Genomic DNA, 26432 nt, shown 5'->3' on the forward strand with positions numbered 1-26432 from the left:
AGCAAGTTTGCATTTCCTATATGTACCCCAGTAAGTTCAGAACAAAGAACAGGACATGTTTAGTTGCCAAGGTTTACCAGTAGCATGGAGGTCAATGAACTCTAGTTTGACGTCACTGCTTTTTGACAGGTAAGCTGCGAGTCACTAAACAGACCTTGGAAACAGCCGTCCAACCGGTACGCCAGAACATACGTCAGTTGTAATTAAACATGGCGCACACACTCAATGTTTTCATATGCTACTACATGTAGTAGACTGAACAACTGTGGAACACAGTAACAACGTCAGTGAACATTCAAGCTTTGCTTTTCTAACGCGCTACCATGCCAACTGGTCTTTGTGCCATATTGAGTACAGTCATTATACACTTGTAGCACGACTTGGACTGCGCCTGACGTAGGTGTGACCAAACTGTAGAAGGTATGTACGTACATGTACACATAAGGGGAACACCTGAACTAATGTAGTGTGTCTAACCTATGGGCTGAGATACCCCCTAGCGAGGTCGCTAACCTCTGAACTTAGTGACGTACTAGAGCAGGTGTAGCCACGTGTTTAGTCTAGTGTTCAAAACTAAGACCCTGAAGCCTTTCTTTTGTCGAATGCGAGCCTTATAAGAGGTACAGTATTGAATGGCTAATTATGACTTGATATGAAAAAGGCCCTACAACCTTTAGTTGTCTAATAGTAATAAGAGCCTTAAGACATTTTAAATTGCAATATTGTATATTTCATTTTTCTTGTTAATGTGTTATTCACTACAGGCTATAAAGAGTTAAGACCCTGAACCTTTTGCATCCAGCAAAATCCGATAGTTAGGTGTAACAACTCGTTCGGTGTGATATAGCCAGCTGCCGCCGCGCCACGTGCCTGCGAAGCTGGTGTGTTACGCCGAAGGGCGGTTATACCGGCTATAAAGATACAGACAGATACAGAAAATCATTCTAAAACTACTTCTAGTTTACTTGAATGCTTGATACATTATTTACCCAAGGACCATGGAGAGAGGTCTCATCCTCCGCCAGTTCTGCGGACTGATACTTGTCGCAGCCATCCTCCTGACGCTTTACGGCGTGCTGCTGTTTTCTACTTACGCCAACAACAAAAGAGTCCCACGTAACTCGGAGTGTGATACCAAAAGGTACTTAAGTCTACAGCCATAAAATTACATGCATAAGAGATACAGTGTGCATGTATATCCAGTTAATGGTTTTCTAAATGGATATACTTGATGATATAATGATCACTTTAAGTGGTATGACGATATGTAATAAAACTATTATTATACTCGTCTGGAAATTATCTAGAAAATCGTGAATTAGTTGCATTTTATATCTCAAACAAGACCAATATTTTCGCTGATTTTATTAGTCGAAGATCTAATTGAATTTCTTCATTTAGGTAGTTATTTTTAGTAGGTTAACTTCTGTGTTGTTTTGTTTTTGCAGATTAGTCTCTTCTATGGATACACACAGCAATGCCAAGTATACACCGCAAACTTGCACACCGAGAACCAACCTAGCTCTCGCCAAGCTGCACAAGACTGGCGGTACAACTCTCATGCAGATTCTCCACCGTGTTGCCTACCTGAGAAACCTGTCTATAGTCATCCCAGTTTCCCCTGGTAGAAACAGCATCAACTTGTTCTACCCGCGATGGCCTAAACCTGACAAATACTTACCTCCACAAGGCAACAGTTATAACATGTTTACCTTCCATAGCTACTATAACCACACGAAGTTAGCTAGCTTACTTGGTAAGAACACTACGTTTGTTACTGTGTTACGGGAGCCTTTAAGCCATCTTAGATCGCAGTTTAACTTCTACTGGATGGCGAAGTACTATAAGATTAAAGGACCGGATCCACTGCTGCAGTTTTTAGAAAACCCGGAAAAATATGACCACAGAAGACCAGGGTATAGAGGCACAAGAAATCCAATGGCAGGGGAACTAGGGATAGATACAGAGAGTTTAGTAAGATTAACTCAACAGTCTATGGATAGACCACCCGGGCAGGCATTGAGTGATTCAGGTGTGAGAGAGATACAGTCTTTCATAGACAAGATTTCTGAAGAGATGGATTTGGTCATGATCCTGCAGTACTTTGACGAGTCGCTAGTCGTCCTCAAGAGGTTGATGTGCTGGCAGCTACAGGATATTCTGTACTACAAAATGCTGGCGTTGAAATATGCAGCTAAAGAGACTGAGGTCCCAGAAAAGTTGGTGGAGACCCACCGAAAGTGGGACCTCGTTGATTACGCACTTTATGATCACTTCAACCGAACTCTCTGGAAGAAAGTGACAGAAATAGGCGAAGACGACATACGGGCCGAAACCGACCACTTCAAGGAGGTAAATCTAAAAGTGCAAGAACATTGTAGCATGGATGGCTCTGATTACCAACAAGTTTTAACAATAGAAGAGACCAAATGGAACGCCAAGTTCACTGTGACCAACGAGTTTTGTACCTTCTTGAAATTCGGGCAAATGTGTTACGTGACGCTACTCCGTGACCGAAACCTACGTTACAGAAGAACAGAGGAACAGACGTTGGAATCGAAAACCCCGGACAATAAGAGAGATCTTTATTCTAAACGGTACTGTGTCCTTTGCGACGAAATCTCGCGAGATTGTACGTTGAACGAGTACCTCACACATCTGTATTTTGAAAACTCCGTGTCTCATTTCTCCTCAAGTCTTTACCCCAGTGGTCGCAGTACAAGGGGGGAATTTGACAAAACGTTTCACTGAGAGAGTGACGAAGTTCTTTATTCACAACCCCCTGTTTAAAAACAGTCGTTCGTGATCTTCAATATTAGGGCAATTGTGACTGGTTCACTTTTTACTAATGTTTAGTGGTACTGCCAACAATTTGGTCCGAAGTAGTAGTTGCCACATAGTTAAAAGTAGTAGTTGCCACATAGCTAAACAAGTGGTTGTGAATAAAGAACTTTAATCTGCTATTCAATCATTCACCAACTTGGTGAAATTATTTACGAATATTTCACTGAGATCTCGCCTGGATGTGGCATTCTCAAGTGAATTACTTTATCCATTATGAGAAAGGGATGGATAAGAAAATAGGCTTTACTTTCTTAACATAAAGTCCTTTTAAGTAGTTACAATACGTTTTGTTCTTGCAATTTCTGTTTGTTGCCATGGATAGATAAGACAGACACCAAGGATGCAGAGACGACCAGCGGATATGCTTGGAACTGCAGATGAATTAATTTTTATTGGGGTAAACCCTATTATAAGTTACTAACTGTAACTTAAGCGACGGTCACAACTCGCCGTACGTGCTTCTGCGTGCTGTCTACGTGCAAAAACGTGGGCAAACGTACGGCATCCGTGCGTGGTGAGTACCGCCTCCGTACGGAATCCTACGGATTTGGGAGCACGCAGACACGCCGTAGAACCTTAAGTGCATGTAATACTTTTTCTACGTGCGGTCTGCGGATTTACCACACGTGCGTGCGAGTACGTGCGACGCGCGTGCCCCGTACAGCCTATGAGCGTGCAACGTACGGACTCCGTGAGTCTAACTTCACTATTCTCACGTGCAATTGCTGTACGGACAGCGCACGAAGCACGTCAGTGCCACGCACGGTGCTTGCGTCATCCGTGCTTACTCCTCACTTCCCAGTTGACCTGCTCAATGACCACGCAGAACACACGTGCACCATACTAGGTGCTCCGCACGTGCAACGCACGCGCAACGCACCTTATTTCTACAGTATATAAAGACGACTTGACGGGCGACTGCCAACTCGTCTCCAAGATGCCCAGGAAGGCTCAGAAGAAGTCTACCAGACAAAATCCAAAGAAACGGGCCGCGGAAGACACCAGGGCGGCTAGTGATGATGAAGTTAACAGGAGGTGCACGCACTTACAACGTGCGAGTGAGTAAGGAAATCGTGCGCACGCCGCACGTGTAGGTACGGCCTGTACGCGGCAACGTGGCAATCGCACAGAGATCGTACGTTGTAAGCACGTACAACTCACTTACCACTTGCGCAACGTACGATGCACGCAACCGCTGACGGTCAGGCGTGTCGTGCAGACCACGTACGTACACCTTGCGAGTGACGTACTCCCTCGGCCGGCCACCCTACGTTTGCAGAAAAAACGTAGCAGACGTAGCCACGACAAAAACGTACGGACAAAAAGCACGCACGGCGAGTTGTGACCGAGGCTTAAACGAATCTACATTGTTCTTCAACTTGGAAAGTTCCTTCTCTTGATTATTAGGTTTAATAAACACACACTTGCATGCATATCCAGAAACTGTTATGGTATACCACAAAACCGATCAAGTTGTCCGTTCATATGTCTATCTGAGCTTCTCATGAATGAATAAAAGAAACACACAACATTAATATTACTTGTCATGTCGACCTTCGAGTGCAGCTAAAGGTCAGGGCAAGCGTTTGACGCCTGCGTACTGAAAGTAGTTCGACTGGCCCGACAAGCTTGCGTGACACCAAAACAAAGATGGCGGCCGGGTTGTGACACAGTAGAGCGGACAAGACAACAAAATAAAGAGCAATAATCCTCAAGTATTACTCAAGACTGGTCTGGTCTGGGGGTCAGGATTCGTGTGAGTTTTCGTATATTCTTCTTTTCCGAAGGGACTATTAAATCACCATTTTATTTGAACTTGAAAACCTTTGTTTTGGAAGCCAATACATGAACGTGTAGTGTACACAGGCACACTATGTTGCGATCCATTATACTTTCATGTATACACAATGCTGTATATGTTATAGGCTGTATAGTAATTATAGCAATTATAGGAAAAGACATCTAATAATGCTTTTTGACCTTCAGAAACAGTAAGGTTAAACTATACGTCAACTTGACTCAACTAGCTGATTTTGTTTGTATTAAAGCTTGCATTTGTTTCTTACATGCACATCCACTTGTTAATAATATAAGTTCATTTGTATCCATTTGTTTGTATGTATAGTTGTTGAAGACCTTGTGAGAGTCGCTGTACTTTTCTTGTATCAACAGCGATTTCTGTTTTACACAGTGCAATGGAAGGCGTGCCGATATTCCGGCTGTTCCGGTGGATGCTGTTGTTTGCTGTCGTCATTGTGCTGCTGTACGGCGCGCTGCTGTTCGAACGTCACAGCAACGCCGGGACAGCAGTGCAGTACAACACTTTGGAAGTTCAGAGAAGGTATAATATCGTACTCCCTGGTGTTTCGTATTGGCAAGGCTCGTGCAAAAATAACCAGGGACCTTTCATGTAAGGTTAGAGTCAAACCTGTACTATTGACCACCTCTACACAAGGGTATAGTCAAACCTGTACAAGTGACCTGGTGACCTCTACATATAAGGGTACAGCCAAACTTACACAAGTGACCACATAAGGTCCACCAGGCCGTTGTGGCCACTTTCCCCCATTGACACAAGCATCCTGTCTGAAGTGGCCAACTATGTACTGCTAATACAACATGTATTTTAGTCAAGTCCTGAGTGTCACCATAAACAGTATTGACTGTGGGTGAAAGATCTGGTCCTGTAAAAAGTGTAGTCAAAGTTTAGATTCTGTAAAACATGGAGTGATATACATTGTCACAGAAATTATCATAGAATTCCACACAGAAATAAATTATTATTTTTTCAATTTTCAGATCCGACACCACCCAAGATACAACGACTAAAGTCAAGTTCCGTCCTCCAAACTGCATCAAACGGACCAAGTTAGCCCTGGCCAAAGTCCACAAGACAGGAGGAACCACCCTGATGCAGATTCTTCACCGGTTCGCTTATCTCAGAAACCTTTCCTTGGTCATCCCAAGTCAGAGAAGCCGGGGGAGCATCAACGCGTTCTACCCTCACGGGCTGAAGACTGAGAAATGTCTACCACCACAGGGCGACCACTACGATATGTTTACGTATCATTTTGTCTATAAGCGAGACGCCATCACAAATCTACTCGGCAAGGATGCGTTTTTCGTCACAATTCTACGCGAGCCGCTCAGTCACCTCAAATCGCAGTTCCACTTTTACGATCTAGCAAAAGCCTACAAACTGAAAGGCGAGGCAAATCCTCTTGGGAAGTTTCTGGAAAATCCGGCTGCGTACGATCGTAAGAAACCAGGATATCTAGGGACTAGAAATCCGATGTCTGCCGATTTGGGCATGGATACTGGCGTTTTGAGGCAGCTGACAGAAGAAGCCATGAAATGGCAGCCTGGTCAACCTATTAACTCCACCGCTGTACATGTTATAGAGAGCTTCATTCGTAAAATTGACGACGAGTTCGATCTTGTTATGATCACTGAGTATTTTGACGAGGGACTTGTGATGCTAAAGAGGCTAATGTGCCTAGACATAAGAGACATCCTTTACTACAAAACACTTTCCTTTCTCTACAAAACAAAGGACAAAGAAGTGCCCACATCTTTAGTCAAGAACCATAAAAAATGGGACATCGTAGACTACCAACTATACTACTACTTTAACAAGAGCTTTTGGCGTAAAGTTGATCGGTTAGGAGACGGCTTCAGAGAAGAGACTAAATATTTTAAGGACTTGAACTTGAAAGTTCAGCGACATTGTAGTGTGAATGATCCCAGCAACCAAGGAGCTTTGGTCATACCGGAAAGTAACTGGAACCCGTCATTCATTGTGACTCACGAGTATTGTACTTTAATGAAGCTTGGGCAGATGTGTTACATGACTCTACTCAGAGATCGTAACCTTCGTTACAACAGAGACAAACATCAAGAATTACACCCTAAAACTCCTGAAGGGGACGAGGGAGTTTTGTACTCCAAACGGTACTGTGCCCTTTGTGATGAAATCTCGCGAGATTGCACGTTGAATGAGTACATAGCGCACCTGTTTTTCGAGAAGCACATCTCGCATTTTCACACGAGTTTTAGTCCGCACACGAGAACAGGGAGAGGGCAGAGGGAGGTGGAGTTCAAGGATTATTCGTGATCAAATCCTTTTAGATGATTATCTAAAATCAATGATTTAATAATGATATTTATTGCAAACTTATGCTAAGGCCATGTTGATTTGATTATATGGATGACATCCGCGCGCGCATGAATTTTCGGCCGTTTCCAAAAAAAAAAAAAGTTTTCAACCATACTGTAAATCGTACAAAACAGTTGCAAAATGAGCAAAAATATACCATAAGTTACAAAAAAATTTAATAAAAACTATACCAATGTCGTAGAATGCCAAAATCAAACGAAAAAAGACGAAATTGTAAAGAAATGAACTTGAAGACTAGATTATTCGCCAAACCATATTCTGTGCCATTTGCTCAACCCTCATGACCACGTAGATTTCATAATGAAAATAACTTTTTTTTTTGCAAAACTTTTTTTTTTATTCGCACGCGCGCATCAGTTTTGGGGCTCTCGGAGGATGTCATCCATATAATGAAATCAACATTTTAACATTTCTATATGCACTACTGGGGGTTGCCTCTTTTATGTATGACTAGTCAAACATATGATATCTTGTGTTTTCTGTTGTGAATAAACTTTAAGTCTGTAAATAAAAAAAGTATACAGACATACCATTTACAGCCAGCTTAACACGAGTGGTTACTAGTATGTGATTAAAACATTGAGATAAGTTTCAAACCTCTGGGGCTTTAAAACACATGCTGGGACAGAGGGGTCATAGTTCATCACTGCTATTAAAGTTTAAGAACTGGTCGGACAGCCTGCATGTCACTTGTCTTATTATCCAAGATGGCGGAGCGACAACAATACTACATTATTCGTTAAATATCTTGCTGTGTTAAGTTAAAAGTGTAAGGAGAAAGTTTACAAGGTAAGCTGTGAATGTTTGCTGTAGCACGGTAAATAAGTGCCCAATCCTCCTTTTCTGAGTATCTGAGTGAGTGATGCACCCGATTTTCTTATTAATCCCAATGTATCATATGCATGGCTATAGCGCTTTTATTTTGATATTTTATATCCCCAGCATAATGATTTATGTCTTGAATGCGGTATTCTGGGGATGTACTAAATCATAACATTGCATTGATTAATTGAACATAGCCTTCCGACATTGTTGAAAATCAAATATTGTTTTACTGAAAGATTGTTATCTCTTTTGACCTACAGTTTTGCTTGATTGAAGCTTTTCGTTCGACCAATAGTTTGTTGACAAGATAACATTGAGTAAAAAAACACATATTATTAAGCAAAATATTGAATCGGAGTACTTCAACTATAACCTTACTGTATTATACCTTCTGTTTCCCTTCCATAGCGACATCATGGCGGTTCGGGTACGCAGACAAGTGGTGGTCTTCTCTCTGGCTCTCCTGTTTCTCTACTTCATCGCTTCCATGTTTCTAACAAAGGACAACTGCAGCACTGCCGTTCGTGATTTAGGGAAGTTGGAAACAGACACGTTCAATGATCCTTGGAATGCCTGGCAAAAACGAGCGGATGAGCAAACTTCTGAGCTTTCTTGGAAAAGGTATTACAAGGCAAAATACAAACATAAATATTAGTTGGGTATACATGTAGGGGTTTCTTTTACACAACTTAACTATTCCTACCTTGCTTACGGGGATAAATACTTGTTGCCTATGCCCTTTTAATTGCTTATAGAGTGCTAAAGTAGTTGTTTGGAATCTTAATACAAATTCCTTCAATCATTCGGTACTATCAGTTTTTTTGACAATTTTCATATTTAAATGTTAACATTTTGGCATGCATGTGTACCTTCTCTATCTTTGAATTGTCTAGAAGTTTGAAATCATTAATAATAGAATAATGTCGATGGCATATCCGTATAAATATAAATATATATTAATATCTTTTATGACTGAAATGTTGATAAGTGTTTATATCATAATAAGTACCAACTCTCCTCCCACAGATACAGAGACACTCCTACAGACAACAGTAAAAGCACTAGCCAGTTCCTGCCGCCTACCTGCCTGCCACGCACCAAGCTAGCGCTGGTCAAAACTCACAAGACAGGCGGGACCACCACCATGCAGCTCCTGCACCGCTATGCCTACCTCAGAAACCTGTCCTTAGTCCTGCCTAACGCCACGCACCCGGGCCGCATGAACGCGTTCTACCCGCATAAACTCACTACAGACCGGTACCTGCCACCTCAATATGGAGATCAGTACGACATGCTGACATATCATACTGTGTATGATAGAGACACTTATGTCAAACTTGTTGGACAAGACGCAGCCTTTATAACCATACTGAGAGAGCCACTTAGTCACATAAAGTCTCAGTTTAACTTTTACAACTTTGTACAGAGGTTTAACATAACCGGACAGGACCCGTTTTACCGTTTTCTAGGAAACATTGGGAAGTACGATAAACATGGTCCGAGTCATCTGGGTTCTAGTAGCCCTATGTCTGTTGACCTGGGTATGCCTAAGAACGTTCTATCAGACATTACACAACACTCTTCTCAGAGAGAACCCGGACAACCTCTCAACGCTACTACCGTGCAATACATTCAGGACTTTCTGAAGAAGCTGACAAGAGAAATGGATCTCGTCATGATCACGGAGTATTTTGACGAGTCTTTAGTGATGTTAAAGAGACTCATGTGCTGGGAACTGAAGGACATACTCTACTACAAAGCGCTGTCGTTCGAGTACGCTACTAAGGAAAAACTCATACATACAAACTTAGTGGAAAACCACAGAAAGTGGGACACCGTGGACTACCACCTATACGAGCATTTCCTCACAATCTTTAAACAGAAAGAGCAGGAATTAGGACCAGATTTTAAAAGCGAGGTGAAGAATTTCAAAAACGTAAACCTTAAAGTGAAAATCCGCTGTAGAGAGACTGGTTCTAAAAACAGGGAAGACTTGATCATACCTGAAACCAAATGGAACAGAGCGTTTGTAGTGACACATGAGTTCTGTACTATGATGAAGACGGGCCAACTGTGCTACATGACGCTACTGATGGACCGTAACTATAGCTACAGGTCTAAGAAAAAGAGAATCTCGTCTGTTTCTAACCTGTACACCTCGCACTACTGTACCCTGTGCGGAAGGATATCTAAAGACTGTACTCTGGGTGAATATGTCACACATCTGATCCATGAGAACCGCATCCCACGCGCAGACTCAAGTTTCAGTCGAAACCGTCACACGGTAGACGGACAGAACCAGGAGGAGTTCCAAGCGTAGAGGACAGGCGTTCTGTACAAGATTTTTGTCCGTGCAAGACTTTTCTTTACATGATACACACACACGCACACACGCGCGCGCGCGCACACACACACAGACACACAGACACACAGACACACACACACAAACACACAGGCACACGCACACACACTCACACACAGGCACACACACACACACACGCACACACACACACACAAACACACAGGCACACGCACACACACTCACACACAGGCACACACTCACACACAGGCACACACTCACACACACACACACGCGCGCGCGCGCGCGCGCACACACACACACATCTACACACACAGGCACACGCACACACACACACACACACGCACACACACACACACACACACACACACACACACACACACACACACACACACACACACACACACACACACACACACCAATAATTCAGTTCTTCTCAGTAAATAAAGGATACTTACCAGTACAGTGTTATTAGCAAACAGCTGAACAAACATGTATACCGACAATGTCTACAGGACAAAAATTGTTGACAATGTATGTTACATAATCTTGTTTTAAAATAAAGGAAATGTACAACTCCATTATTGTTGTATGTTGTATTTATTTCATGCTAATTACATAATATTGCAAAATATGTTTATTGCATAATGTTATAATATTATGTACCAGTTATTAATCTACACATGCATTCTTAAAATGATATCTATTTGTTATTTATAAACTTACAAAAAGGCATATTATGAACGGTTTAAGCACCCTGTATTATGTCCTTGGTTTAAGCTTTATCAAACGCGCACCCTGACTGTGCTCCCCGGTGTGCAGACAATTATCCGGCACGTTTGTTCACTGACCCGTTACTGATAATACCCAGGGGTGTTGGGTTGTTACTGTAGTCTATTTGGAGGGTGTGTTGTGGTTTTTTCTAAAACATCAAATGCATGTACCCTCAAAGTCAAACCAAACGATGTTGATTTCACTCAAAATTGAACAAAAAGCCGATGCTGTATTAAATTGTTGCATAATTTTATCAATACGTATGAAGAGTTTTAATACATGTATGTATACTCATGATACTACTAGCATAGTGTGTTGAGTCCTTTCCACATTTGAGCGCCCCCTAGCGTCGCGAACTAGTATTGCAACCGGGGCGCTTGCTTCTGGCGTTTGTCTGCGTGACCTTACAAGGGTGGTCGGTCCGGTTTCGCCGTGCTACAGGGTATGGGATTACCTATTGTGCACGATGTGGTTTCCGTGCTGCGTTTAGAGATTTAGAGCTTCTCCAATAACTTCTGCCACAACGGGAGCAAGATCTACACCCTGACTCGACATAGGAGCATGTAAGTAAAGATACCATTCTCTGTAAAACGTCGTGGGAAAATAGTTCGCTTTTTCTTCAGTTTAAAACTCCAGAGAGCTCAACTTTGACCTGTGACCCAGTGTAGATAAGAATCTAAGCCGCAATAATGTTGAGATTTCCTCGCTCGTTTTCTTCCGTGTTGTATTTTAAGAAGAATTTTACGTACTTGGTCCCCAGTAAAGTCTACATCTGACACATCCTATGAAGTACATGATCTAGATCACCACCTGTTTGATTTCTGCATGCAGTACACGTACAAAGACCAGTGTATAAGGTATATCCCCAAGGCAGTTTGCTACCCCTGACAGAGTAGTCTGTACTTCGCCTAAGGGACTAGAATCATGATCATGATACACAATAAATCTGTAAAGAAACTGGATAGATTTTGTATGTTTAATTGTGCTATAAAGAACTAGTAAACAGTTTGTTATATTTTGTAAAATAAGTACGCAATTTAGCCCATTGGCTGCAATATAATTGTCTTTATTGTCATCAATGAACATGTTATTCAAGCATTCCATTCGTATTCAGCCTAGACTTGTTCCTTTCTAACTTTCTTCCTTTCTTCATTTTTTTGACCACTCTGTATTAGCTCAGTAACTAGAACACTTTGTATTAGCCTAGTATAATACCCTTGTACATAAATGTATGTTCCTTATGTATGTATTTCTAAGTCAAGTAGTGTATCTTTTGTCTTCACATTTCTATATACGTTTGTTATGTGTCTGTTAAGTCTTGACCTGTACCTAGCCCGTCGTGGCATGAATATTGAATGTACAATAAAGGCATATCATTTTATTATTTCATTTTCATTTTCAGTTTGGTTCTCCTCTTTCCTTGTTACGTTTACCTGTTCACTTTTCTGTTAAGTTGGTTCTCTGTATGTAACAGTCATGTGACAGTTACCTCTTGTTACTTTTATGCATTATCAATTTTGGTTGAACCTAAATTATTATTATTTATCATCTATGTTACATTTGATTTGATTTCTGTATATGACCAGTATAGTACTACTTAATTTCCTGTATTTATTATATATTATGTTAAGTTATAATTTATGTTATATCTGATTCTCTGTACCTTTTGAGTTGACTTGATTTTGTATTTTGTCGGTGCCTTATAAGCCCATATGGGCTGGGCGGCATATTGATCGCAATGGCACGAAAATAAACAGTCATTCATTCATTCATGCATTCATATTTCAGCTCAGAAGACCACGATGAGGCCGCCCGTTTGTCTGTTCAAGGCCATCCTGGGGCTGGCTGTCTTCACGGCAGTTGTGATCACGGCAGTCTCGCTATTTACCGCGAGACTTGAGACGTCCAGACGACCTGTAGCTGTGCAGGTTCAGCTGAGGGAGATACCGACGGTTCGACCTCCCAGTCGGTAGGCATCTTTGAGCTCTCCTTTTATTTCTACCAGGCTTCGGGAGACGGCTGGAAAGAGTAGAAATTGGCCAATTGGCCTGGTGCGGCAAAATGTACCCTCTAGCAGACCAACGTAACTCTCTTGGCAAGTTATCTCTCTATTTGGCCAATTTTTACTCTTTCCAGCCGCCTTCCGAAGCCTGATAGAGGCTATAGGTAGCAAAGAAAACGTACACCTGGTTTCTTTTGGTATGATGCTTGCAAGATGTGACAGAGAGTGTCATTCTCATATAGGACTGTTGTGCCATAGCAGAAGCTGTAGGGCCGATATCAATTACGGTTTTACCATGGTCAATATAAATAACTGAAGGAGCCCACATGTAAGTGTGTGCTTGTAGATTAAAATATTAATAAACACAAAACAAATAAATACGATCTTACAATATCTACCGACTACTAGTAAGTGTCGATGATTGTATGTCCCACAGAAAGATTTTTCAGCAATTATACCAATCATCTGTTATTTTCTATCATATTTCTAATTTATGAACGTCTGAACAATTATATTGATGATGTTTCGTAAACTATCTCAAATAATTATTTCAAACGCAATAATAGAATTCTCGTCCTTTGTTTACATCATTAGAGAGCAGCAGAGGGTCTTTGAAAAGGACACTATCAAGTTCTCTCCACCGAACTGTACAGCGAGAACCAAACTAGCTCTGACAAAGACTCACAAGACGGGAGGTACAACACTGATGCAGATCTTCCACCGGTTCGCCTACCTACACAACCTGTCAGTGGTCCTGCCCACAGCCACGCATCCTGGCCGTATGAACCTGTTCTACCTGAAAGGTCTGACTCCCCAAAACTACCTCCCACCTCAACATGGCCGCTACGACATGCTAATCTACCACACCAAGTATCACAAGGACAACTACACCAAGCTGTTAGGAAAAGAAGCGAAGTTCATCACCATTCTGAGAGAACCTCTGAGCCATCTGAAGTCCCAGTTTAACTTTTTTAACCTAGCGGAGAAGTTTAAGTTGACAGGACAGCAGCCGCTGTTCCAGTTTCTACAGAACCCTGGCTTGTATGACCACGGGAGAACAGGGAGTCACGGGACCAGAAGCCCCATGTCTAAAGACCTGGGCATGCCTAGGACTACTCTGGAGGACATTGGCAAAAAGATGGAGACATTAAAACCTGGAGAACCCGTCAAAGCTGAAGTTTTGGCTACCATACACTCTTTCGTCGCTAGGATTTCAAAAGAGATGGATCTTGTGATGATTACGGATTATTACGACGAGTCGTTGGTTATGCTAAAGAGGTTGATGTGTTGGGAGCTGAGAGACATATTGTACTTTAAAATGCTCTCCTTTTCGTACGAGTCCAAAGGAGATAACATTCCACCATGGCTGGTCGAAAAACACAGAAAATGGGACATCGTAGACTATCATCTCTACGAGCACTTCAACAGAACGTTCTGGCAAAAAGCGTACCAGCTGGGGGAAGACTTTAGAGCCGAAACTGACAATTTTAAGGACATCCACCTCCAAGTTCTGAAACACTGTACAGTGGATAACCCTCGGAACAAGGGCGTGCTGGTTATATCGGAGAGCAGATGGAATCCCAGTTTCACAGTGACATACGAGTTCTGTACCTTACTGAAGTACGGACAGTTGTGCTACATGTCGCTTCTCTATGATCGGAACTTGAGGTCCAGAAGAAAACCCAACCCAGGACTGAAGAGCAAGCTGAAGGAACACTCCCCGCACTGTGCGCTGTGTGAGAGGCTGGTACCGGACTGTACCATGTGTGTGAAGATATCCCAGGATTGTACGCTGAACGAGTACATCACACACCTGTTCTTCGAGAAGCAGTTGTCTCATTTCGACTCCAGTCTCAGCAAAAATCGCCGAACTATAAATGGACAAAGTCAAGAAGAATTTAATGCCGACGGGTCTAGTTAGGAGCGTGTTCGTTGGCCATACAGCATACTAATATAATAACCTGCACGAATGTTATCAATAATTTATGTATCTCTCAAATAATAAAATACATTTTCAGTATTCTCAGTCTATCTCCTATGTCATTTTTTCATATCCTAGGCGTCGAATACTGAATAATAATTCCCATACTACATGCATGCATAATTTGAGAAATAACTAATTGATAAACAAGCGAATTATATACCAACTGCTAAGTATCAAATGGCAGCTTGTAAAATTACTTTGTCATGACTACGAGTACCAGTGTTAGCAACCCAGAATTCGCCCTTTCATAAACTATCATAGAGTGAAACTCGTCGTCACAAAGCACTGTTACAGTAGAGATACATATTGTATCTTCGATACTTTTAAACAATGCTTGCAGCTGTGCAAAGGTCATTTGTGACAGGTTGTTCAGTTGAATACAGCCATCTGCCACCTTTCATGTTCCATAAATCGTTATCAAGGCCACGTGTTCATCTTTTGTGTAAATCTGACGTAAAATCAATGTTGAGTCGCCAACGCAAGTCGTAACATTTTTTTTGTCTCCGTTGCAAGCTTGGATCAGAACTCACTGCGTGTTTTGAAGCGTACGAGTGGAGAAACAAACACACACACGAGCCAGTCTCTCCATTCACAAACAAATCTGACCTCTTTAGTCTGATCTTAGGTGGTTGAACCGGTTCTAACTCTGACGTCACACGCCCCTACGTGTTTTGCGCTGCTGTACTCTGATTGAATTTTGGCACGGCCTTTGACAGTCTTTTACAGTCGGAATCCGTCCAGTATACGTGGCTCTTGGAGGTCTAAAAAAGTAAGTATAACATTCTATCTACACAGTGTTTGTGTAAAAACGGCCGTGTCTAAGAGGCTGTTGTCATGGCCAGAGTATAGAGTGTCTGTGACTAGACACAGCGAACGAATTGTTGTTTTGTATATTGGTTAATTTAGGGTCTAAACGAGAATTGAGAACTGCTTTGACATATCTGGATTAAGACTGTATAGAGGGGTTTTGCGGTAAGTCGTTCACCGTATGAAGTTGAGGAAGTGTGCGGCGTGTCTTGTGTTGTTACTGTCAGACACGGTCGAATGCTCTTGTGGGGTGTTCCCTTCCAAGAAGACAAGTGGGTCTTAATTGGCTGATCATAATTGGTTATATGTATACAGGCCTGGGGTGTTGTGCTGTCGACTTCAAAAAGTCGCTTTCATAATTCTTTTTCATTCATTTATTTTGCCAGTAGATCGCACTCGGGTATTTCAGGTGAGTTCTTGAACACATTTCAAATCTTGACGCAGACACACGAAATAGAACAAACTACACAGACATAAACAAACATCATTGAGCGCATGGTCCAGTCAACTAGCACTACATATATAAAACATGTCCTACGTATTTGAGACCCTTTTTCAAATACGTTGTCCAGTTACCAGGGTTAGGCGTTTATAATAGCGGGAGGCTTTTTGAACGGAATGTATGTCTTTTTATACAGCCTAATAAATTCAAACCAAATCATTCGTACACTTTTTACTACTGCAGTACTCAATGGATACACAAGCCGGCGCCGATAAACAGCAGTAAAATCTTTCCACAGAAAATATTCACCTCCATGAAATAATTTCAAATATACCTTACAGTATAATGAACCAGTGTAAACTGTAATTTCCAACACAATGGATTCAGACTTACCCAAATTTTCAACTGTTCAACTCCAGTCTTTGTCAAGGAATGAGCAAACCATACAGTTTTGGTTTACTTGGATGTCTACTTGGATGTCTACTTGGATGTCTAACCTTTGCCTCTTTCCCTTCCAGCCCCAGAATGAAGCCCACACCGCCGTTCTGCCTGTTCCAGAGTCTGCTGCTCATGTCTACAGTGATGCTGGGCATCATGATGGGCATGTTACTGACGGGACAGTCTCAGATCAGGGTCTATTCGAGAGAAGACAGGTTGGTATATACTATCATGGAAGTTCATCTGTGTTGGTAGTTACATGTTTAAAGATGTCTAACCCTCATCAAAGCAGTGTAGACTATATACCAACCTGTTTAAAGTTAAAACGTTTGGTCCAACACAACAAAGTTCTCTCACCTAGAGCTTTCGATTAGTCACCCTGGTCTTCCTCAGGAGACGTTACACTTCAAAGAAGCCACGTGACAAGCTTCACTGGGTCAGTCTACTGAGGAAGACCAGAGTGACTGGGCGAAAAGCTGTAGACGAGAGAACTTTTTGTGTTGGACCAAAAATTCTAACTCTAAACTGGTTGGTATATAGTCTACACTGTTTTGATGAAGGTTATACATCCAGGCTAGGTAAACAATACTGTTTGGATTGCTCATTCCTTGACAAAGACTGGAGTTGTACAGTCGAAAAGTTGGGTGAGTCCAATCCCTTGTGTTGGAAATTACAGTTTAAACTGCTTCATAATACTGTAAGGTATATTTGAAAATTATTTCATGGAGGTGTTCTGGAATAGTTTTTAATAATCTATTTACAATTCTTGCCCGAACACTAATTACAACCTGACATAATGTATGTTCTAATACTTCTTTCTTTCTTTTGTTAAAATAGGCCAACTTACATACCAGCTGAGGTAACTAACAGACCAGCTGAGGCGACAGTAAAACCGTCCGAACCGGTACACAAACAGCCGGCCGACGTGAAATATACCCCTGGCTGCGAACCGCGTACAAAACTGGCCTTCATCAAAACCCACAAAACAGGAGGGACCACTCTGATGCAGATCCTGCACCGCCTCGCGTATCTGAAGGTCTGTATGAAGTTTGCTCGTTCCCTGATGAACTCAGATTTTAGACACTGGCTGCCACTACACAGGACCCAGATTTCTGGCACAGTGACCCGTAACGGTCACAAACTGGCTAGGACAAAAAGATACCAGAACTCTAGTATACCGTATATGGTCAATCTGCTCAACCAGCATGAAATCAGCACTGTAAATATACTGTACCAACCTGTTTTTAAACTTTGACATGAAATTTTAACTTGTTTGTATATATCTATAGCCACTTGTATTATAAATACTTATACAACTACATGTACGTCCATTTTATAACAGTAGTCTACTTATTGCAACTGTTTTTATCTAATTGAGATTCTTTGGAACATCTCTGTCCATAATATCACCAGGGTCCATAATATCGCCACCTTGAGAAACAGTGTGCTTAAAGATATTTTTACTGCTACATCCTTTTTGTATGCACTCCTGCACACCTCAAATGTACATACCTAGGGTATGTTGCAGTAAAAATATCTTCAAGCACACTATTTCTCAAGGTGGTGATATTATGGACCCTGGTGATATTATGGACACAGATGTGTACATGTAAATTCGATTTAAAGTCATCTTGTATCTTGTATCTGAAGGACCTGGACATCATCATGGAAAAATCCACCAACCACGGCAGTATCAACGCGTTCTACAACCACGGGATCAAGAAAGAGGATCTGATCCCCCCAAGAGGGAAACATTACGACATCCTTGCCTACCACACCAAGTATAACAGGGAAATCACACAGAAAGCGCTTGGACCAAACGCTACGTACATCACGCTACTACGCGAACCATTAGGACAGCTGCGGTCTCAGTTTAACTTCTACTGGATGGCGAAGTCTTTTAAGATTTCCGGACCCAACCCTCTTGCGCAATTCTTGAAAGACCCTGCTAAGTACGACCACAGGTCGCCAGGCTACATGGCGACAAGGAACCCTATGGCGTCAGACTTGGGGTTTGGAAAAAAGGAGCTAGTCGCTCTCACAGAGGAGGCCATGAAGAACAATGAGGAGGTCTACTTCCCCAGACCTCCGGCAAAGGTAGAAGAGTTTATAAGAAACATTACCTCACAGTTAGATCTAACCATGATTATGGAGTACTTTGACGAGTCTCTAGTACTTCTGAAGAGGTTGATGTGTTGGGATCTACAGGATATTCTCTACTTCAAATCCCTGTCGTTCAACTACAAGGCAAAAGAGGAGGAGATATCGGAAGATCTGGTGAAGATGCACAGAAGGTGGGACGTCGTAGACTACTTTCTGTACCACCATTTCAACAGGACGTTCTGGAACCGAGTCGAGAAGCAAGGAGACGACTTTTGGGGTGAAGTCAAACACTTTAAGGAACAGAACCTCCGTATGCAGACTTACTGCGTCGGAGAAAACATTGAGAAGACAGACGAGCTGTCCAGTCTTGTCGTGGAAGAGACGAAGTGGAACAGCAGGTTTCTTATAACGCCAGAGTTTTGCACCGTCGTTAAGTACGGACAGTTTTGCTTCATGACTCTGCTGCGAGATCGGTACTTCCGGCACTTCAAGAAAAGTAGGAAGACGAGCAAACCGATAGATCCACTAAAGACCAAGATGAAGTCGCTATACGAGAAACCGCTGTGTGAAATATGTGACATTGTGAGTAGGGATTGTACCTTTAACGAGTACTTGACTCATCTGTACCACGATAAACTTATTTCCCGCGCTAAAACAAGCTTTCACCCGTCAGGAATGGGCGGGAGGGGGAAGATAGCGGATCATGTATAGGTTAGACTGCCTGCAGTTCCGCAGTGTTCCGCATGGTGGCCAGTTGAAATTCATTCAGCACCATGGCTATATAACGTTGGCTGGTATAGGGGCTATCTAACACAGGACCGTGCCTATACCTAGTTCTATGTCTTAATGGGGTAGGGTTAGGATCACGTGCGGTTCTTGATAGTCTCAGCGTATAAACAAAAGGAATTTTTTTCCCATTGCAAATTGCATGGGCATTGGTAAGTAGGTATGTGATTTTTAAATAAACATTTGAATATCATTAACTCAAAAACAGTGATGCGTAGGGCCAGTATAACAGGCACATAAGTTATAATTCTACAACTTAGGACTTGATACCTTGGTGATATACCTCGTTTTTCTCAAGTATATCTTATGTCTTTCAGATATATTTATTGAACCCAACATTGATTATGTAGTGGCCAAATGCATGAGAAATATTATTTAAGAAATACAAAATAATACGTTGACATGGCCTTATATTTAATCTACCTCTGTGTATTATCAATAAAAAAAGACTAAACAACAGATATACTTCGAACGTGACGTAATATACAGTTAGCTCACTGTCATTATAATCTCACCTCCAATTCATAGTGAGGTGGATGGAAAATTGAAAAAATACACAAGTATGAAGTCTGCATATGCACTTTATTGTGCCACATTATATATTCAAAGAAAAATCTATCACATTCGGCATATCCCAACATATTACCTGATCTCTCCCTTGTAAATTCATGAATCCATCATATAATGAGATCTGAAATGACATCATATTATTAGGGATTATGATTTTTCTGCGGCGATCACATATCAAATTACATCCATACAACGTCACGGCGTTGTAGCTTGAATATTGATATGTTATGAATTATTCAAAGTAAACAAGCAATTTGTGTTTAATTTCTGTGATATTTTTAGAACCGTCTCCTCATTCAAACTCTGCAGTAAAATATTGTCATTTCTTAAAACTACACTAAATTTTTATAGTCTTTTTCATACATTTGATAGTCTATGTATTTTGTCCAGACGTATGTATGTTTATGTTTAGTAGTGTTTGTGTTTTTTGACCCGTTCCAAGGTCGAAGATGACTTCATGTTGAAGGAATGTAGGATTTTACATACCCTCCCTTCCCCCGAGATATGTTTTCGGCATAACTTATTGCTGCGCGAACTAAAGGTTGTTTGGAGAGTGGTTTCCTCCCGAAATCTAATTTGCCAGACGACCCATCTGCGAAAAAGATCGTACATTTCTGCATTTACTTCGATCGCAGCGCCTAAAACTAATTAAGCGGCGCCGGGAGCTTTCTTTCCTCTTCCCCCATCCAAACTAGCGGTGCCTCATTGGCGGGTATAGGGCAGGGATTCCTCCCAGTACATTTTGGCGGGAAGCGGGGAAGCCATCTTGTTTTTCTCTGCAAAAAAGAGCAAAAATTATAGGCTGAAATCGGCCTTGTGAGGTGGAATCGTCTTCCGGAACACCACAACACCCTTGGATCGTGCCATGGACGCAACGGTACAGGCCGACACTCCAGAAGTGGTGAAGGTAGGGTCCTAAATCATCTATATCACACGTTTTGTTTACTATCGTCCACTGTATAACGTTCGCCATTTGTTGTACATGTGTAGATTCCTACAGTCTGCACTGTTGCCAGCTTGTCGATGCCTACAGCAAGTCCTAATATACGGGCTGTCTAGAATGCCAATAGTTCCCTTATGTATTGGTAGCATTGATGTTTAATTTAGGAGCACTGGGGGTCTAGGGCAGATGGGTGTTCCCACCCAAACCTTAAAAACGACACCTCCCCTTTAGATTGTCTTATTTATGCTCTATATTTCTACATATATACGGGTACTAAAACAAACATGGCGCGACCACGATATTTTCTACAAAAGCCTATCCACAAAATGGCTGTGTTACATAGATGTCATCTACGCGTCCGTAACAAGGGGGCCGGGCCCCTTCAAATTTGAATTTCAAAAATCCCATTGTAGATATTGACATGTAGTGGAGCCGTTAATTTTGTTATTGCACGTGAAGGGATTCGAAAAACCATTCGTAACATCAGCATGTAAGCACTTAAAGTTTTAACCTTTAATGATTTAAATAGGGTTTGATGTATTTTCATTTTGATGCAAGCAACGTCCACCTAATATAACGCTGTCCATTTGTGTATTTTTTACAAGAATTTGTGAAAACAGGTATAGTATCGGGTTAAAAATTAGGTATGACCCGGGGGAGGGTTACTAATGATATGCCAGTGCCATGTATTGATGGCGGTAATAATTGTGTATGCACGGCGCGTAGGGTGCAGAGCCTTCACGGGGTGATATAGTGCCTAAACCTATTACCGTACACCCTGCCCGGCGTGTGTGCTGTATTCATGTATTCAGAACACATCACTACTGTCGTAAACATTACCGCTATCCGTGCGTTTGTCTGACCTATATACTGCACTCCCGTATAGTCACTTGGTAGCTGCATACATTTTGGGCGGCCCAGTTTTTTTGTCTCATTCAAGGCAACAGTGATTTGAGTAAACTTCACTGTTGACTTTTCCTCGTCATCACGAGTCATCCGGGTGATTCTAACCGTCCGCGCAGGCATGGCTGAGAGCTCACGGGACGTTTCGGACACCGCGTCGGTGATGTCTGATTCCTCCGCGGCCCCCTCTCCCCGCACGGCCCGGAGAAGACATCTCGCCATGTTCGGGAACATCGTGGACCCCAACGAGGGGAAGTCGCTGGATTTCGGCAGCGATAGGAGCTCGCGAAGGGGGTCGGGCAGCTCTGCGGGGTCCAACCCCCCGTCCAACCCCGGGAGCGCCCCCCACACCCCTCCCCGCACCCGCCGGCTAGGTCCATCCTCCATGTTCGGTCAGTTAGTGGACCCAGACGAAGGGAAGTCGCTACAGTTCGGCTCTGAGAGAAGCTTCGGGAGTAGGCGAGGGTCTTCCGGCTCCAACAGCGCTCACGAGAACGGCAACACTCCACCTAAGGACAAGAAAGACCAGGATGAACCTCAAGAGCCGAAAGAGATGGAGGGAGGAGAAGAAGAACAGGAAGAGAAGAAAGAAGAGAAGGCAGAAGCAGCGCCAAAACCGAGGGTTAAGAGAGAAGAAGTAACCATCCAGCAGACGGTATATTTATCACTATCATTTTGTCATAAAAAATCTGGCGTTTCATCACCCCAGTTAATCCCTTGCAAAATGTAACCAAGAAATTGCACTACTTTTGTTTATTTTGCTCAGAATGAACTTTAAAAGTTGCACTTAAGCAATTTTGTCTGTTTATAGAAGAAATGTTGACAGAATGATATGATCTTTCCTTTTTCCTGCGTGAAACAATGATTGTGACCCCGGCTATGATCATGATGTTCATGGATCCACAAACATCATTTAGAACGCTATGAATACTGAACAGGCCCATCCATCCATTGCAGCCCCATAATTACCAAGTCTGCCTTTATCTACACATTACTACATTCGTTCTTATCTTTACTAAGTCTACTTTAAACAGAATTCTAAATGATTCCAAAATAAAAAATTTTCTACTATTTGATCAGAAATTGTCGACAATCATATGGACGTCTACGTACATGTAATCTCTAGGGCATACGTTTTTATCTATACATTAACGGTATCTGTTCTTCACTAAGTCTGCTCTAAACAGAATTCTAAATGATTCCGAAATGCGCGCTCTTTAGAGAGGGCTTGAATAGATTCTTTTCTACTATTTGATCCCAAATTATCACAATCATATGTGCGTCTATGTACATGTAATCTCTAGGGTATACGCTTTTCTTATCATGCATTTTTATTGCATTAGATAATCTTGTTATCGCGCTAACTGTCGGCTAAGCTAGCTGTTACTCGCCTTACAAAGCATGATTCATAACCAAGGGGTTTGCATAATACGTTATGTTGTTACGAACGACAGAAAAATGAAAGAAAATGTTTCCCGGTTTGATTTATTCTATCCACCTGCCGGCAAAGCGTGCTGCGAAGTCAGCCATTTTTATTACCCAGCGGCCCTTTTGATGGATCACGTGACCGTGACCGCCCGACCTGTGTAAAATACGGCGTTAAGTGGGACACGAACCCGTGTGCTTTGGTTTACGAGCGACAAAGGAAGAAAAGGCGGGGAAAATCGCAATTTTATGCTCGGCGCTATTTTGTAAATCCCTCACAAAGGCACCCCATTGGTTAAGCATATTCCACCTGCAATGGTTATAGTAATTTAACACTGGGGGTTATTCATTAAATCCTGCCGATATAATGCGGATGAATAAATGCACAAAATGTTTCAAATGTGGGGGAGGACCCTGTCACATATATCTCATCCTACAATCGCCGATATAATGCAAGGTTTTAAGCTTTAAATAATCACACAAAAGACATGACTTTCTATTAAATATTTGGTCGCTAATTTGTCGCACATCGGTCGCAAAGTGGTCGCACAACGGTTGCACAACGATCGCACAACGGTCGCACAATATAATCCGGATGAATAATTGCAAACAATGTTTCAAATATGGAGAAGGGCACTGTCACATTTATCTTACTTACAATCGTCCTACGATCGCAAGCAGACTAAGGGCATTCTTAGGATAGTCATGCATGTGTCGTATAAAAGTCTTGGGATAGTCGTGCATGTGTTGTAGAAAGTTCTTGCGATAGTCTTGCATGTGTTGTACAAAAGTCTTAGGATAGTCGTGCATGTGTTGTACAAAAGTCTTGGGATAGTCGTGCTTGTGTTGTACAAAAGTCTTGAATTAGTCGTACAAACGTCTTGGGATAGTCGTGCATGTGTAACAATTCTTGGGATAGTTGTGCATGTGTTGTACAAAAGTCTTGAATTAGTCGAACAAAATTCTTGGGATAGTCGTTCATATGTGTCTTACAAAATTCAGCTGCCTTGTTACAAAAAAGTCTGTCTTAGACCCTTGTCGGTGGTTGGTTCTGTCACAGCCTGCTTCAAAATTATACGATATGAAAATCGGATTATCAAAGTTCATTTGTGTTGGTAGTAGTCATAGTAAAACGTTGAACTTTATTACAACACACAATTGTACAGGGATCAAATTTTCAGCGACCACTGTCGCCTTCATCAGGATAGTTTATGACAAAGTTGGATATCAAAATCGTATGAGGACGAATGTAACATAATATATATAATGTAACATAATGCATGTATACATGTATGTAAGGCATAACCATAATTCCCGGACTCATTTCAAAATCTCCCATTCTCGTCGTAGTATGAAGAAAGCACAACCATCTGTTTACCTATGCGCGCTGTGTGTGTGTATAGAAACCCCCCAGACTGATTAATGAGTTCTACGTTCATTAAGGCTCGCAGCTAATTAGATCGCTATTCGGTACCGAATCACTTAACTGGATTGAAAGTGGGACCATGCCCAAATATGGTACATTGATTTTTGGTGGCGATGCCTGAGCTAATATTACATGTCGCCTTGCCAAGCGCATACGTCTGTACTCTTATGATATACTGAGAGCGTTTTTTGTGAAGGTATTATGGATTTTGATTGATACAAAGACCTATAAGCGTGCCCCTTGCCAAGCGCATATGTCTGAATTCTTGCAATATACTGAGAGCGTTTTTGTGAAGGTATTATGGATTTTGGCGCCAGTATATAGCATTTGAAGAGAATACATGTACAGAATTACCATGTTCTTTTCATTGATGCAAAGACCTAAAAGTGCCCCCACCCCACCCCAATGCTGTAGGTACAATACACTTCATTGAGAGGCTTAGGCTAGGGCATTCCGTAGGGGTTTTTGACAGTATGCAGTGACTAAAATTTGATTTGTGTGACGCTTGATTTCGTGATTGGGATATTCTAGTAATGCAAGGTTTTTAGCTTTAAACTATGATTTAAAAATCATATTGCATTGCATTGACAACTAAAATATAGGTACAAAGCTGGTTGGTATGTATTCACAAGGCGTATGAATCAACTACAGCAACATTAACTTTTATATAACTACGTTTATGCCCTAGGCCTGGGAGCTCAATTTTTGTCTCAGACACTCTACAGTGATATAAGTAGTATTCATGGCACTTTCGCTCAAGGTGATGCCATAGAATTTTGCACCAGAAAGGAGAGAGAGAGCATACTGATCAGGGTATTACGTTCACAGCAGTCAAGACAGCAATCCTGTCCCATAGATAGAGATAAAATGTCCTAATGTATTTCCGTCCGCAGAATGAACTCACTAGGATGCCGTCTTCAATTTAAACTACAACCGTTATGGCGCTATTACAGAGCTTTGACGCACGCAAGGTGGACATCTGGCGTCCTTCCAATAGTCCCGTGTGCCTTTCTGTAGAACAGGTTTAGACGCTGTAAAGTACATCGATTTTAGAATGTCATTTTACCTCCAGGGGCCTGGTATTTCGGAAGGGTATTCCCACTTACATGACGTGCACTTCAGAAAAGGTTTCAAACTGTCTTTTTACGAGGGTGTTTTCTATGGTGCGTTATTGGTACTTAGGTTGAGTGATGGCGACGACATTAACTTTTAGTAGATGATGATCCTAGTTGGGTGATAGCGCTATCTTTAATGTACAGGGCGGAGATTTGCACTCTCATCGAACTGTTTAAAGAAATATCGCCTGCCTACGAATTAGATTCAAAAATGCCATCCCATTATTTCAAACATTAACACTAGTTAGGTTAAATCGACATTGCAAAGTCATGTTTTTAAATTTAAAGTTTTAGATTTGACATTGGGTTTGTAATTCTGCTGTAAAAGGAAGGAAGGAAGGAAGGAAAGAAGGAAAGAAGGAAGGAAGGAAGGAAGGAAAAGAAAAATGGAAAGGTAGCTAACTGTCTGTATTGGTCAATCCACGACAATGAAAATATTTGCTTTTAAATCACTGTGGACTTGTCCATATGCAAGACTGGCATTAGTGATGTAATTTTACTCTCCAAGCAGAGGTTTGGGTTTTGGGGGTATTTTTAGCGTGTTTTTT

General features: G+C 41.8%; 4 protein-coding genes across 7 annotated transcripts in view; all 4 read left to right on the top strand.

Moving 5' to 3' along the window:
• Positions 1–997: 997 nt before the first annotated feature.
• LOC109461670 lies at positions 998–10272 on the top strand. Its single transcript, XM_019758050.1, has 6 exons — positions 998–1141; positions 1449–2716; positions 5017–5185; positions 5644–6954; positions 8255–8467; positions 8873–10272. Exons 1-6 carry the CDS (start codon positions 999–1001, stop codon positions 10164–10166), a joined length of 4398 nt encoding a protein of 1465 aa, XP_019613609.1. The 5' UTR covers position 998; the 3' UTR covers positions 10167–10272.
• Positions 10273–11266: 994 nt separating this feature from the next.
• LOC109461728 (galactosylceramide sulfotransferase-like) lies at positions 11267–14965 on the top strand. Its single transcript, XM_019758118.1, has 3 exons — positions 11267–11503; positions 12729–12909; positions 13537–14965. Exons 2-3 carry the CDS (start codon positions 12743–12745, stop codon positions 14861–14863), a joined length of 1494 nt encoding a protein of 497 aa, XP_019613677.1. The 5' UTR covers positions 11267–11503; positions 12729–12742; the 3' UTR covers positions 14864–14965.
• Positions 14966–15438: 473 nt separating this feature from the next.
• Positions 15439–19963, top strand: LOC109461735 (galactosylceramide sulfotransferase-like). 3 transcript variants are annotated; one of them, XM_019758126.1, is made up of 5 exons: positions 15439–15695; positions 16120–16142; positions 16694–16828; positions 17451–17649; positions 18264–19963. In XM_019758126.1, the coding sequence occupies exons 3-5, from the start codon at positions 16701–16703 to the stop codon at positions 19425–19427; spliced, it is 1491 nt and encodes a 496-aa protein (XP_019613685.1). In that variant the 5' UTR covers positions 15439–15695; positions 16120–16142; positions 16694–16700; the 3' UTR covers positions 19428–19963. The 3 variants fall into 3 exon arrangements, with proteins under 3 accessions (XP_019613685.1, XP_019613686.1, XP_019613684.1); XM_019758127.1 differs by having other exon boundaries at positions 16123–16142; XM_019758125.1 differs by lacking the exon at positions 16120–16142 and having other exon boundaries at positions 15443–15695.
• Positions 19964–20479: 516 nt separating this feature from the next.
• Positions 20480–26432, top strand: part of LOC109461723 (dihydropyrimidinase-like) — a 31356-nt gene continuing 25403 nt past the window's right edge. The window contains exon 1 of one of the 2 annotated variants that reach the window (XM_019758112.1): positions 20480–20979. In XM_019758112.1, the coding sequence (XP_019613671.1) occupies positions 20938–20979 (42 nt within the window). In that variant the 5' untranslated portion in view covers positions 20480–20937. Of the gene's footprint in view, positions 20980–21737; positions 22574–26432 lie in introns of those variants that run through there. The other variant, XM_019758111.1, reaches the window with a different exon arrangement.

Source organism: Branchiostoma belcheri, unplaced genomic scaffold (genome assembly GCF_001625305.1).
Source record: "Branchiostoma belcheri isolate BF01 breed outbred unplaced genomic scaffold, Haploidv18h27 scaffold95, whole genome shotgun sequence".
Taxonomy (NCBI): domain Eukaryota; kingdom Metazoa; phylum Chordata; class Leptocardii; order Amphioxiformes; family Branchiostomatidae; genus Branchiostoma; species Branchiostoma belcheri.

Excerpts from the sequence above, each read along its gene's own strand:
- LOC109461670 (XM_019758050.1), top strand. The coding sequence starts at position 999 with ATGGAGAGAGGTCTCATCCTCCGCCAGTTCTGCGGACTGATACTTGTC. Across the intron at positions 2,717-5,016 it reads TCTTTACCCCAGTGGTCGCA|CGATTTCTGTTTTACACAGT; the intron begins GTACAAGGGGGG and ends TTGTATCAACAG. Across the intron at positions 5,186-5,643 it reads ACTTTGGAAGTTCAGAGAAG|ATCCGACACCACCCAAGATA; the intron begins GTATAATATCGT and ends TTCAATTTTCAG.
- LOC109461728 (XM_019758118.1), top strand. The coding sequence starts at position 12,743 with ATGAGGCCGCCCGTTTGTCTGTTCAAGGCCATCCTGGGGCTGGCTGTC. Across the intron at positions 12,910-13,536 it reads ACGGTTCGACCTCCCAGTCG|AGAGCAGCAGAGGGTCTTTG; the intron begins GTAGGCATCTTT and ends TTACATCATTAG.
- LOC109461735 (XM_019758126.1), top strand. The coding sequence starts at position 16,701 with ATGAAGCCCACACCGCCGTTCTGCCTGTTCCAGAGTCTGCTGCTCATG. Across the intron at positions 16,829-17,450 it reads GTCTATTCGAGAGAAGACAG|GCCAACTTACATACCAGCTG; the intron begins GTTGGTATATAC and ends TTGTTAAAATAG. Across the intron at positions 17,650-18,263 it reads ACCGCCTCGCGTATCTGAAG|GACCTGGACATCATCATGGA; the intron begins GTCTGTATGAAG and ends TTGTATCTGAAG.